Source organism: Aythya ferina, assembly GCF_964211825.1.
Source record: "Aythya ferina genome assembly, chromosome: 20".
Taxonomy (NCBI): Eukaryota; Metazoa; Chordata; class Aves; order Anseriformes; family Anatidae; genus Aythya; species Aythya ferina.
Window position 1 is genome coordinate 6694663 of NC_140318.1, and position 14259 is coordinate 6708921.

Genomic DNA, 14259 nt, shown 5'->3' on the forward strand with positions numbered 1-14259 from the left:
TAGCACAAAAGATCTGTTAACCTTTCAGGCAGAAGTAATAATAATTCTAAGTCCTCTTGAACGCGTTCCTGGGAGATGAAACAACCTGAAGATTCAATTCCAAGGGCTCCTGTTCTGCCAGCACTGTGTGAGCTTTACACCACCGTCAGGAGCACTTTAATGTACCCTCCAGCTAGGAGGAATACAGGCTGGGGGATAAAAAGCCAGTCAAGTGCTTTCTCAGTAAGCTGTAGTATTTCCAATAAGCACTTTAGCATATGTAGGGCCAAAATCTTCAGGATCTGATTTCCGAGGAAGATCGCTGCAATTAAACGTGCGACTGCCAGCCAAGTTCAGTGCCCCTGCCCTCTTTTGAAAGAGTATCAGTGGGCTAATGTTTATTCAGTTTTATTTTTACTACACTGTAATAGAAAATAAAGGCTTTTTTGTCTAGCTATTGTATCTTGCGGTATAGACAGTTGATGAGTGCTCAGCACTATTTCACAATCCATGCTGCTCTGCTGTAACAAGCTGTTCAATTAAAAGGCTGAGACTGAACTTTTCAAAGGACATTTTTTACCCAAATACTTTTATTGTCCCATTCTTAATTTCCTCCCAAATTTTCAACCGGAAATTCTCTGATAGTTTAGCCTGGCTGTGAATTTTCAATGAAACTGAAAGAACTTTAATTAAAATTAAGGACTTGGAATGACAAATTATCATCTGAAAACCCATATAACTGCTGCAACCACAGCACACGGGCACCCAGTGGTCTTGAATAACTTCATCTCCCCAGTAAAACACGGCATCATCTGTCCACTTCACTGGGTGGGATGCAGAGACTTCACGTTTTGCCTAAGGTGGTTCAGCAAGCCTGTAGTAGCAAAAGCACCTGAACCCAAGTCTTCCAGGTCCTAAATATGGATGAAAATCAATACAAGTGGCAGAAACCAGAACAGGAAAGCCTTTATAAAGGATGAGTTCCTAAAAAGCACTTATACATAAGCAATAATCTAGGTAGCACTGAACAGGGTTCATAAATTTAGGCTACTGCTAGATTTGAGGAGGGAATTCAGCTGTTATTCAACTTCGAAGTCGGCAGCTTGGCTCTAAGCCCACGTCAGTGCAGTTAGCTGAAATCTGTGCTCCACCATCGCCTGGGGCAGGCTTATAACAGCGTCAGACTGGAGGGAACAGCTTGGTGTGACTCCTAGCTGACAGGGAGAGTTTCCAGGAGGAAACCTGGAACATGGGAAGCTCGGCCGCCCACCCAGAGCTCCTGGATAGGAGACGAATCGTTCCTCCAGCCAAATTTGGTGCAGTGCTTCCAGAGCTAAACCAAAGCACAGCGACATAATCATAAAAAAGTCTTAAACAGAAGTGGAACTGTAAAGGAGGAAAGACTGGAGAAAGCATCTGGTCCCAGTATTCAGGGATAAAATGTGTGATTATGAAAAAACCAGGCTCCTGACATACAAGATGGAGGCTTTAACACCGAATTCAACGAGACTCGTAGTGTGTAATCCGAGCAGAGGATGATCAGAACCCCATCCTGTTCCCAAAGACCAACGTGGTCTCATCCTAGCGAGAAGCAGCCACATCCTGCTGATGGGGTGATGGTGGGAAGTCCAGCCTGGCACACCAGTGACTGCCGGAACCAAATCTGGGGGCTGTGGTAGACATTTTAAACTGCTCTCGTAACTGCGGAGAGAAAAGGGCGTAGCCTGGCAGGAGTCCTAAAAATGGTAAAAATAACTGATCTTGATGTGTTCCAACATGGTTAGTCCTGAATCTATGCTTACACCCACATTCTTGGCAGAGTTGGAAGATGCAGCGTGGTACAGTTAGCTGGGCTGAGTAACAAAAGGTACGGGACAGCATCCGCCTCGGGAGCTGTTAGCAGTACGAAATCTGAACTGACAGGCCTTATAAATTAATCCACACACTGATCTGCAAACCCCAGTAAAAGTCATCGTGCCCCCGAGCTCCCCACCCTTGCTCTATTAAACCCTGTCCAATGCTGGTTCCTCTCCTCCTGCTGTGCCCAGCACAGCTGCCCACCTGCAGCCGGTGCTCCCCGAAATAGCTCCTGTTCCGTGGAGGAGCCATTCAAGAGTTAATTGCTCTGTAGGTCTACAGCTAATTGCTATATTATACTCAGGCTGTCCTGGATTTAATTCAATTCCCCACTCATATCTAGAAATGAGGATCCTCCTAAATATATTTATCATCATTATACTAGTTTTGCTTCTCTTTTCTACACACAGGATAGGACAACGCTGAGACCACTGGGTCAAAAAATCCCACAGCACGTTACTATTTGCAAATGTGCCTTTACCCACCTGCTTTGACTCCTTTATAACTGCTGAAACAACCCAGCCTAGTGACAAGCTGCCTTGCATCTGAAATCGCCCAAAAGCTGCACCACAAATTCCATGGAAAATGTTATCAAGGGGCAGCAGCAGCCCAAGGCTCTGCAGCAGCGAGGACAGAACAATCCCTGAATGTGTTCTCCAAGCGAGGAGGGTTTCCCAAAGGTGACGTATTTGTAATCTCCCTGGAATGTCTTTCCCGTGAACGAGAGCCACTTGAGAACGGCGCTGTACCATCCAGCTCCTCGGGGTGACGTGCCTGGAGATGGGACCCTGCTCACAGAAGCGCTTTTATGTGTAGTGTTTCACAGCCCACAAAAATTAACAAAAGTGGGACTGTGCACAGCTGCCCCCATCCCTTCAGCAGTCACAAGGCGGGGGGAAATACCCTCCAAACTCCTGCTAAATGCTGGAAGGCTTCAGTCAGAGGAATGACCACTCATTCAAAACCCATTATGTCGTGAGGTTTCACTGAGTAAAGCGACTTCTTTGCTCCTGACCTGCAGATCCCACTCTGACCTTTGGCTCACTGAAAAATGAGCTAAATATTTATAGTGAAGCCAAACAAACACTTCTTTTCAGTAACTGGAAAATCTTCCTCACGGAATGAGGATACCGGGGAGCCTGAAGAGCTGACTAAGTTCTTGCTTGTTTTAGGGGGGAAGCCCTGCATTTTGAAGGAAAGGGAGACTTTCTGCAACCACAGGCCAAATGTAACAGGGACGTGTTATACCGGGACCTTGCAATCTCTCAAGCTGCTACGGTTCACAGCAGGATGGTAAGGGCATCCCAGAGCATCAGTGAATGCTCGTGTGCTTCCTTCACCCATCCTTTTGGGTTTGTGCTGCAGTGGGCTGAGGGGCTGGAACAACTGCAGCATGCCAGGCTTTGGGGCCTTATTCCAAATTGTGCCTCCGGCCTTCTGCGTGGCCGTGGGTAAAACACCTCCCTTGGGTAAAACGCTCCCCTGGTACCTGAGAGCTCACCTGTCTGAAGGGGAGGCTGACTTCCAGTGGGACTTGGCTCCCTACGTTATTTAGGAGCTCAGACCATGGCTCCTTCTTGCTGCCCTGGGAGTGAAGCCAACAACTGGACTCCTGTCACACATTGACTTCAGTCTCCATCACACAGGAAGAGGACAAATAATAAGGGTCTCCTTTAAAGGGTCGACAGATAATGAGGGTCTATGAAGCACTTGTCTGAAAAGCACCAGTTAAAACCAAGTACCATGTTTCGCAGGATTCTCTGCAGTCAAATCAAGTTGTGGGCACTTTTCTGGCCTAATTACACCAGTGAGGACTGCAATGAGCCACACTCTGTGACCAACACAAAGATGCTGGCAGCCCAGCACATGGGCAGCCCTGCAGCGAAGCTGCTCGAGGCCGGGGTGAGGCGGAGAAGCTCCGGCAGCACAGCAGCCACGGCTCCAGAGGGAGCCCCTTGTTGGCAGCTGCTTGCAGAGCTTGTTAGCACAGCTCCGCCAGCAGAATCCAGCCCAGCTGCCACCTCCCCGCTAAACCTTGGTGTTTGAAGGAGTGTAAAGGTCACCAAAAAAACCTGCTCCAGGCTGGAGTGTGATGCACAACCTGCACTGAGCTGCTCTGGGGGCTGTGTGCGTGCCTGAGTGATGCTGCTCGGAAAACGCATCCCACCTTGTGCCTGGCAAAGTGCTTCCACATCACAGGAACCTGGGGAAAGCCTTCCCTGCTAAAACTGCCTCCCCTCCAACAGGCACTTTAACACACAGCATTTTAACTCCCTTCCCTTGGAGTCAGTCCCTTTTGCAACAGGGAGGAAGAGAAACACTCGGCTTGTATTTAATAAACCTCTCTGCCTTCGTGGTTGCAGAGGGGGGCATGCATCCTGAATGTCTCTCAACAGACCTCTGATTCTGAGTGATTGGCTGTACAACTGATTTAATTGTCTTAAAATGGGGGGTCAACATTTAAAAATCACGGAAATGGCATTTTCAAGAAGACTGCTGCTCCCCACTTGGCTTCTAAGCCGTGCTGCACTTGAGCGCTGAGATGCGCCCAAACCCAGCCTCCTTCATGCTATTACAGACTGGCATTTGTTACTGTAAACCAGGGCATTTGCTTACATGGAGAGCAACGTTCTGACTCTGCATGAGTCCAGAGAGATTTATCTGCTGGAAACCAGGAGGCAGAGTCATGGCTTCAGCCAGCTTTTCTTACAAACTGTCGCTGACCACAGTCTCACCCTCGACGCAAAGGCTAAGCTGAGCTTTCATTTTACTCTGACCAATATGAGGAGAGAAAAGGAAATAAAACAGAGGCGATACAGAATTCAAAGGAGTAGAAATACTGCGCTACATCAACAAGACAGACACTTTATGGACTTCACAGCTACAGAAGGTCATGAGTCAATTGCTGCAGCTAGATTTTCAAATAAGCCAAGTTACTGTACAGGCATTAATAACATAGAAATTATGCAAGCTACAACAAGGGCAATTATGTCTCATGCTCTAGGCCATAGACTGCATTGGTGACAAGAAGAAATCCATCCTTTCCCCTGGCACCCAGCGCTGCAAGTTGCACACAGTACTCACCCCCACCTCGGGAGGTCCAAGCTTGGGCTGGAGCCTCACGGGACACCTCATGGGCTGCCCTTGGGCTGGGCTGGTGTAAAAATTGTGTGGCTGCTTCGTTTGAAGAGCAAGTAAAGCAGAGGTAGAACATCCCCCCGGCCGTGTTGCACGTTTATTTTTAAGTGAGTCATGCACAACAAAAGCAAAAGATGCAAGAATTCCCCTAAGCATGTCTTAGTTTCTGGCAGTTCCTCTTCCTTGCAGTTAAATCTTTAAACCCTGAAGAGCCACGGGAAAAAAAAATACTAGAAACGTGTTGCAAAGTCAAAATATCTTACGCACAGAGCAGTTCTGTCTCCAGTGCTCCAGGCCAGACATTTACAGAGTGACCCTTTTGCCCCCTCCCAAAATTAGCACAGCCTCTTTGCAGCAGCCTGAGCCAAGCCAGGCTCAGCTGTGCTGAGCACTTCCTAACTGGGAACTCTTTTCTGGGCTGATTCTCAGCACCTTTGGCAGGGACTGAGCTCAGAAATCCTTTGTTGCTCATTGTCTTTCAGGGGATTGTCTTAAATACAGGATGGAGCATGCCACGGCTGGGGAGTAACACTGAGTTGTGACATGGTTTCCACGATGTTTTTTTTTCCTTCTAGAAAAACTCGAGTTTTGGTAGGTACTGGAATTCAGAGCTAGAGATGAAAGCTGGTCATTCATACAGGCAGGGGATGCAGCTGGGGCTCCGGACACGGAATTTGTTTACACACCACAGGATTGCAAAAAGTAACACCAAACACCCCCTGTGAGCAGTGAGTTGGGGTAAGACCAAGCTCTCGGCCTTAATGGGGACTTGTTAATAATGGCAAACTCCAGGCCATCTGCTGATGTGGTCGCTGTTCAGACATTGGTAAGCAGAAGACATTGGAGCTGCATAACCAGTTGTGCTGATATTTCACCAAAGAACATGATCATAGAATCGTTTAGGTTGGAAAAGACCTCTAAGATCATCTAGTCCTGCCTTTAACCTAGCACTGGAACACCCGTATCTGATGTGGAACGCTTTGTTTCAAGCCTGATGCGATCTAGTGCCCTATGCTTACAGCCTCAGTCAGCGTTCAGGTCTGTTGATATCCATGTCTGTGCTGCAGTTGGTCCTGCAGACCTTTATTATTATTTTTTTTACTGTTACAGAAAGGAGGTGCATTTATCTTCACCAGTTGCTGCAAGATCTCACAGGACTGTAACAAGTGTCCTCGGGGAACGCACAACCCTCTAGCTCTTAGCCTCTTGGTTGTTCTTTAAAGACATTACATAGGGCTGAGTTTGAGCCAAGTATGTGTGAGCAAATCTCCCTCTGCTGCCAGGCCAGGATGCTGCCTGGATCACAAATCCAAATATTCCCTTATTTCAGCCTCAGACACTTACATCTGTTGGATTCCCAACCCACATCAGTGCAGCGCTCAGGAAATGTGCTCCACGACCATACCTTGCAGGACGGCACACTGCTGCCACGAAAATGTGCCAACAGTTAACCGTATCGAGGTAGGGCACGCTGCCCAGCTTTGAGAGACTATTTCTGCAGCTAGGCCAATGCAGAAAGCTTTTCTCACATAGCACAGCTAGCTGCTGCGCTCAGCTCCAGGCATTTCCTCAGCATGGCATCCACTGCTCAAAGATCTGCACCAGACTTTAGTGTGGGGAGGGAAAAAAAGTCAGGAATTTGCAACAGATCTTGTAGGACAGCTTAGGTGTTTTGTTCTAGATCTTGAAAATGAGTCAGAGAGCAGGTCTCTGGTTTGGGAAACACAGAAGTTTGCCCTTGCTACTGAGTCCTTGATCTTAGACCATGGTCCTACTACTGAAGGCACAGTGACAGCGAAGGACTGCAAAGGAAGCAGTCTAGAAAGAGTGGAGAACAGGCAAAAAGCAGCCGAAGCCAGTACCAGTAAGTTTGCAAGAAGGAAGGGATCCCGGAGACCCAATGAGAGATGGGGCTCCTCATCCTTCTGACAGCCATTTGGAAACATTCGTCCCCAGCTTTGCTGAGGTCAAACCTTAGCTCAGCGAGGCTGCAGATCACCAAGCTGTGGCATCCTGAAAGCCTTTAGCATGGAAGGGGAGAAAGGAAGAAGGGCAGACCTCAGCAGTGGGGCTTGAAGCAATCCCTGCTCAGCCAGAGGACCACACACCAGCCCTTGGAGCAGTAGGACACATGGATACAAGTACAGATGGAAAGAAACAGAAGTTTTTAAACCACTCACCCGGGAACCTCTCTTGCCAGGTGGTCCTGGTAAGCCCGGCAGACCTGGGGGACCCTAAAAAAAATAAAAATAAGCATTACTGACAGCTCTACATCAGGATATTGCTCCTGACTGCTTCAGAAATACCCATAACACAACCATTTGGAGAAAACCTGGTGACATGGACCATGTAATGATAAGGCCAGAATCCACCTTCAATTTATACTATCACTGTAAGGGGCTAAAAGCCGTGCCCATAACATCTGCAGAAGCACGTATTTCCACAGAGCAGAGACAGAGCGTTCACATCTCTCTGCTGAGGGCCACATTTCCCTGAGCACAGCCATGTTTCACACTTCCAGCTTCCTGGACCCGTGCTGGAAGGCAGGGGTAACACAACTGCCTCCCAGCCCCAGTTTCCTGCTCCGTGCTGGCACACAGCAGCAGCAACGTGTTAGCACCTTGGCGAGGGTGGGCTGGAATAAACCACGGGTTCCAACACACACCGCCTGAAGGTGTACTGGTATTGTCAGCTCCGACACGAGTTGCCACCTAATTGCACCCAAGCACTTCATATTTTAAAGCAGCGTGTTATAAAATGTAATAAAATTGGTGTCGGTGTTGGGAATTCCTAAGCATGGCTCTGAAATACAGGAGAGGTGGAAGGAGACGGGTCAGAGAAGCGGGGGCTCTTGTAAGGGGGTGAGAACAAGCTGGAGATATTCAGCTGCCCAGCTGCACGCTGATCTGAAACAGGTTAGGAAACAACATTTAACCAGCGAGGTCTGAACTTCTTGGAATTTATTCATTTATGTATTTATTTATTTTTTTCAATGGACTGGAGAATTCCGATTTCTGGAGAGCCGCTTGCAACTGCTAATAGCTCTGCAAAACGCCTTTCCCCTCAAGCCAAACATGGCTAACAACAATAGCTGTTAATTAAAGCGTCTCCCAGAGGATTTATATTCTAGTAGCTGGTTACAAAAGCTGGGCTTTCAGTGCGTTCAGGGAGGACAGAGGTCCAGAGCAGGCGGCTGAAGGATGTTTGGAAGGCGGCCTGAGCTCTCCAAGGCGCAGCGGTGAGGGAGCAGCGTGCTGTGGGGAATTTGGGTGCAGTGCACAGAGCAGGTGCTGCTCGTGCCCTGAGACCACACGGTGCCGACACGGCCTCGCTTCCTTCCCAGCAGCTTTTCCCTGCAGAAACGCAATGCCCGACGGCAGGGCCCGCTGCAGGGCCGACCCCGTCGCTGCTGAAGGGCTTCCAGGCAGAACTGCTCAGGCTCTGCTGCGCGTTGCTGGCCCTGAGGAGCGGAAAGTTCACGCTCTCCAATCGTCAAGTGCGGGATTTAGTAACAAAAACAAACCCTGGAGATCCCTACCCGAAGGCTCCTGCCCAGCCTAAGACTGCAAACAGAGAAAACCTGCCCGAACCATACAGGTAACTGACAAAGGAACACTCCCCTGATGTTACCAGCCTCAGGTACAGCGGGTAAGCAATAAACTATCGGTGTAAGAGAGAGATTTTAAAAGACATCCAACCAAACCTCAGGACAGTAGGGAAAAGCCAGAGGGAAGAGTAAACAAAGCCCAGGGCAAGTCTCTCTCTGTGCTAGTAATTTGACAGGACATCAAATGAACCAGAACGTTTCTTTCTGTAGTTATTTCTATCTGCTGTAAAAACATCAAAAAAAAATGACTGATTTAGAGGTGTAAAAGCCTACAGAGGATGGAACAGCTAATGCCCTGCTCTGAGACACGCGAGGATGCACTTCTACTGCTCTTGCTCACTGCTGCTACCCAACACTGCTCCCCGTCCTGGAGATTTCCAGCCTCTGTGGCCTGGGACACTTTATCTGACCCCTCTGCGAGCTGCTTGCTGCTGGCTGACACAGTATTACTGCTCCTTGTATCAACAACCCTCACTGATACAGCTGACCCTCATTTTAGCAATACACACAACTTTTTAATTTGCCATTGTGCCAGCTCAGGGCTCCGCACATAACACAATTATACAGCTGTGCAAATAGACACAATTGTACTATTTTTTTAAGCCCCACGCATAATTGTGCTCCAGAATCCAGGCTTTTATTAAAAAAATCCCCTTGCCCTTTCAGTTGGGAAGATAACTATCAGAAGATGAATGCAACTGATGTAGTGACAGTTAATGGAGTTTACCAAAGATTAATTCAAGTCCTTAACCTCTTCTCCACCAAAAAACTTCAGGGAGATGTGAAAGAGAAGATGCAACTGCCTGAGAAATGTGTTCCTGCATACCAGACTCGAGGTGACCTCTTCTACCTTCCTGCTAACAGCAGCTGCAATTGCACTTGGCCACTTGAGTTAAAATGTTCTCCAAAAACGTGTGCTGTTCAGAACACAATGAAGCTAAAAAAAAAATACAGAGTTAACACCTGCACTGGAGCGGGGATACAGAGTTAGCAGATAGCTGGGGCAGCACAGAAGGAGCTGTGCAGAATTCTGGAGTCCCTTCCACTTTGCTTCAGTTTAATTTGCTGCCTATCCTTCAACCTCTTTTCCTCTCGTGAAGAGCATGGCAACAGATAAATAAGCAAGGCAAGATGGAGATGACTGGGGTAGCTGGTTGAACACGTGTAGTTGTAGAACATGACACGCTGCAAGGCCATGCTCTTCTTTCTCACGTGGTTCCTTGGTAGCTAGACTGGATGGGACACGCACCGTGCCTTCTTCGTGACTCACTTCTCCTCTGCCCTGCGCCCCATACATGAGGCTCTGTGTCATCCAGCTCCGGTTTTCAAACACGAGGCCCACGTCAGACAACTGGCTTTGCCTGGGGAGAGCAGTGCTGAAACACACACGCAGAAAAATGCACATCCGTAGAGGCAGCCAGAGAAGAATAAGGCTGGACCGGGGCCCAGCTACTTACAGACGATGGATGCTGTCTCACTTAAAACACAAAGCTCCGAGACACCAAGAGTGAGAGCTGCCACGCAGCAGGAGCCAGGTTCTGCCTGCAGGTAGTGCCCAGACAGTCCCCATACTCCATCCTCACCCTGCTGCGGGCATGCAGGGAAGCATTAAATGGACCAAACAGAGCCCGTGTGCACCTTTTCCATCGTAACCTTTGAGAACATCCCTGGGGAAGCCCACTGTGAGCAGTGGGAAGGGCTCGGAGAGGCAGAATTTCCCTTCCCTGGCAGCTGGAGGAGCACAGCACTCCTCCTGCCTTCCCTCTGCACGGATGCTCTGCAACACCAGCACAGCCAACAGCCTCCCGCAGCCTTCCAGCAAGCTGCCGTTCCTCGCACCTTGGGTCTTGTCTCCCTGGCTTCTTGCCTGCTCCTTGCTGCAAACCGGTGGCAGGGAACACACAGCCCGCTATCACACGAAGCAAAATGGGAGATCAAGGAGAAACGTGGCAGAAGCAGATACTCTCTCTTCTCAAGCCAAGCAGCAGAGCTGTTAACCAGCCTGAACAGCTCTGTGGAGCAGCTCGTGGCAGCCACATGGAAGTTTAACCCTTCTCAGTTTCCCACGGTAGCATTAGCAACGATGCCTGATCCCACCAAATGATTACAGGATTTATTCTAAGCTGCTGCTGGGAAACTTTCTGGCGCAAAAAGGACTTTTTTTCTTAGCTTTTTGTGCTTCAAATTGCAAATTAAGCTAGGTTGTCTGAAAGTGAAATGCATCAGGCCCTGAGGACAAGCGAAATCTCACTGTTTCCTCCTGCTGCTGAGATCAGCCTGTTCATCCCCCTGCCCTTCCCACACCAGGACCCTCCTCAGGGCTCCCCCTGCCCCAGCAGCACCCAGCAGCAGAGGTGTCTTCAGGTCTCAAAACCAGAGCAAGGCTGAGCCTGTCTGGGGAGAGCTTCGAGGAAAGCATAATCGGTACATGAATCGGTGCTGGTGGTTTGGGAAATGACTCTCTTCCTTTTGAGTGATTACTGATTCGGATTGCTCAGCTAGCAAAGTATTTCTGTAATTGTTTCCCCAGGGACGGGTACTCAGCCTGGCAGTAAATAGCTGATGACCGCCCAGGACACGATTCAGATCACATTCCAGAGCACACTGACGGGCTGACACATCTGTGTTTTAAGGTCTTTCTGCTGTATTTCTGCCTCCCATGCTCAGCACCAGTGGCTCCATTCCCCTCTATCCCAGAAACGGCTGCATTTCAGAGCTGGGCACGCTGCTGTGTGCAAACAGGAGAGAGAAGAGGCAACACTCCTCCATCTCAGACGCTCACACATGTAGTAAAGTCACCTTAAAAGCAAATTCAAAAAATTCATCGAAAGCTTCTCCCCAGGTTGGCACCCTGAGCAGTGATGTTATTTATCCCTGCAGACCGAGAACCTGCCTTTCCTTCCTGGAGGCAGACGAGGCACATTTCACATGCCAGGCCACTGCCCCAAATCCACTGCTTAGCCTTGAACATCTGGGAGGCAGCAGCACGAAGGGACTGAGCAGCTGCAGGGGCAGCACTGGAATTAGAATTTCCCTGCTCAGGAGAACAGAAAAGAAAAGTTCATCCCAAAAGACACAGCAGCCCCTCTTCACCTCCCTGCTCTTGCCAGGCACTCCGCAGGGAAGCAGACAAGACCTGAACCAAAACCCAGCTTGAACAACTGCCTGAAACAGATCTGGAGGTTTGGAGAAAAAAGTCCAGCACTTTGGTCATGTTCTTCTCCGAGGCAGGTTTATTATTTTATAATTAGGACACATCTGGGTTTCAACCAGGCTATAAACAAAAGCCCTCGAAATTCTGGCAGAAACCAAGATGCTGGTGGGCAGCCAGTCCTGTAATACCATTTCCGCAAGAAAGAGATGTTTATTCTGGGTCTGGGCAACACCTCTCACTGAAAAGTCCTTGTCCACAATTGGATTCCTCATAGCATGGCAGCACAATAGCACATAGCAAAAGATTTGGGTTGCAGCTTGATAAAAAATGCTTTTTTACAGACGTTTCAGGAACAGACTTTGCATGAGAAATCCAGAGGCTCGAGCAATCCCAGACCCTGGCAGGAAGTCTGAAGGGGTGTGAAGAAATAGAGGGATCCCATTCTCTATCACTCACTTCCTATTTTTAGAGGTTTATGAAATAACTATAACTATATATATTCGTATAACACATCCCTACATCCTTTGCAGTACATCTATCTCAGTCACACTCTCAATGACTACTCTTCAAAATGAACTTTGTCTTATGCACTTAAGAGCTCTCTGATGTTTAGCCGTTTGCCTACAAGATTTTTTCCCTTTGGGGATAATTTTGGTTAAATTAGCAAAAAATTATGACCCAACTGCATAAGTGAAGCTAAAACTTTTCCCATGTATTATACAAAGCATGCAATTTCTTTCTTTTTCTTTTTTTTTTTTTTTTTTTCAAAAGAAAACATGACTCATTCATTAAGAGACATTCAAACACGTTGTGTGTTCCTTAATTTATCATAGACTGTCAGCCTGAGCAGCTTTTTCTGGTACAAGGAGGACTGGAAATAGGCACTTCATATTTTATCAGCGTTCCCAATCACCTCTCTCTCCCCTCCACGCTGATTGAATTGGCGAGGACTGCTGCTCTACAAAAGCAGCCGGGCTCCAAGACAAACTCCTCATGCGGAAGATGGCAGCTGGAGCAGTCTAGACTTGGGACGGGCTCAGAAACATCTGCCTTTGCAATGATGCTGCCTGCCAGCGCCCTGCCACACCTGTCTGGGATGCTGCCACCGGGGTTCAGACGCGGGGACCTGGCCATCCAGACAGGGGCTGCTGGCGCTCCTACGTGTCTGATAAGCACGCTCATTTGGTAATGCTATATGCAGCCCAGCAAGACCATGGCTGCACTAGGGCAAGGGGTTGCTGCAGCTCCACGGCATGCCCGGAGCATGAGCATCCCTGCTGGTGGGCAGGGGAGGGGGCTGCAGCCCCATATGCCCCCCAACAAGCCCCCTGCTGCCATAGCCCCAGCCCCAGGCAGCCACCACCACCCCTTCCATGCCAGGACTCAACGCGCGTCCCATCGCAGCCCTGCCAGGACTGGAGATGCTGCCCCCAAAACACAACTTTGTCTTTTCTTCTTTCATGGCTTTCCAAGCTGCTCACGCACTGGGGGCATGCTGCAAGCCTGCCTGCCCCATGCAGGACCCCAAGACCTGAACAATGCCCTTGGGGACACACAGCGGGATGCCTGCCAGGTGCTGAGTCAGTGCTGAGCTACTGCCCTAGCGCCAGGCCTGGGGGCTCTTTGCACCATTCCTCCCCTCTCCAGAAGAGATTCAGAGCAGAGATCCCAAATGCTTGTGGTTATTAGTGGTTCCCAAGCAATTTTTTTATTTTTTATTTTTTTAAAAAAGCGCATTTTATCCTCCCTCCTCTGGCTACCCAGAAAACCCAACATTCCTGAAGCATTAATGCTCTGCATGTGGGACAGTGCCTCCGTTTCCTGTTGCACAGCACCGTGGTGGTCTTTTAGGGCAGATTAATCCACAGATGGTGCTGCCTTTTACTACCAGGTGAAGGTGTCCCCTTTAGCCCCTTGCTTGTATTCCTCTAACCACATGGACACATCCCTCAACCGTGGCGAAGGGGCCCCTCTGCGTGGCTGAGGTTGCACCGCGGTTATTTTGGGACCGTTCACAAACTCCACAGAGACCACAGCGCCTGAGTCATCGCTGCCTCGTCCCCATCTGTCAATCACACCCTGATTTGGGGACGATCTGGATGAAAGCTGGTCCTCTCTCCTCTCCTGGAGAGGGGGCTGCCAGTCTGTCTCGGCACGCAGATCACAGCCAAAGTGGTCCCAGCCCTTGCTGAAAAGCTTTTCCTACACCCTCCTCTGCCCGCAGTGGGATACCTGAAGTCCTCACAGGGTCTCGAAAAGACCTCGTACCAGGCAGCACAAGCAGACAAGTGAATTAATCACCTTGTCCTCCCACCCTTGCACCAGACTTCACATGTCAGGTCCCAGCCCACGGCCTGCCCCATCCAGGGCTGCGGCATCGCCCCCAGGCCAGGAAGGGCTGCACTGACCTCACCTCAAACGCCTGCCCAACAGCACGAGGACGGTGCCAGGTAATTACTCAGGCAAGGAGCATTTATCACTGCTTGCTCTGAAACACACTCGTCTGGCCATGGGAGCGCTCCAT

The 14259-nt window shown here is 49.3% G+C and overlaps 1 protein-coding gene across 9 annotated transcripts in view; it reads right to left on the minus strand.

Moving 5' to 3' along the window:
- The window catches only part of COL27A1 (collagen type XXVII alpha 1 chain), a 197486-nt gene that overhangs the window by 117365 nt on the left and 65862 nt on the right, over window positions 1-14259 (minus strand). For all 9 annotated transcript variants that reach the window (XM_084494237.1, XM_084494233.1, XM_084494231.1 and 6 more), the window contains one exon: window positions 7155-7208. In XM_084494237.1, the coding sequence (XP_084350363.1) occupies window positions 7155-7208 (54 nt within the window). The remainder of the gene's footprint in view (window positions 1-7154; window positions 7209-14259) is intronic.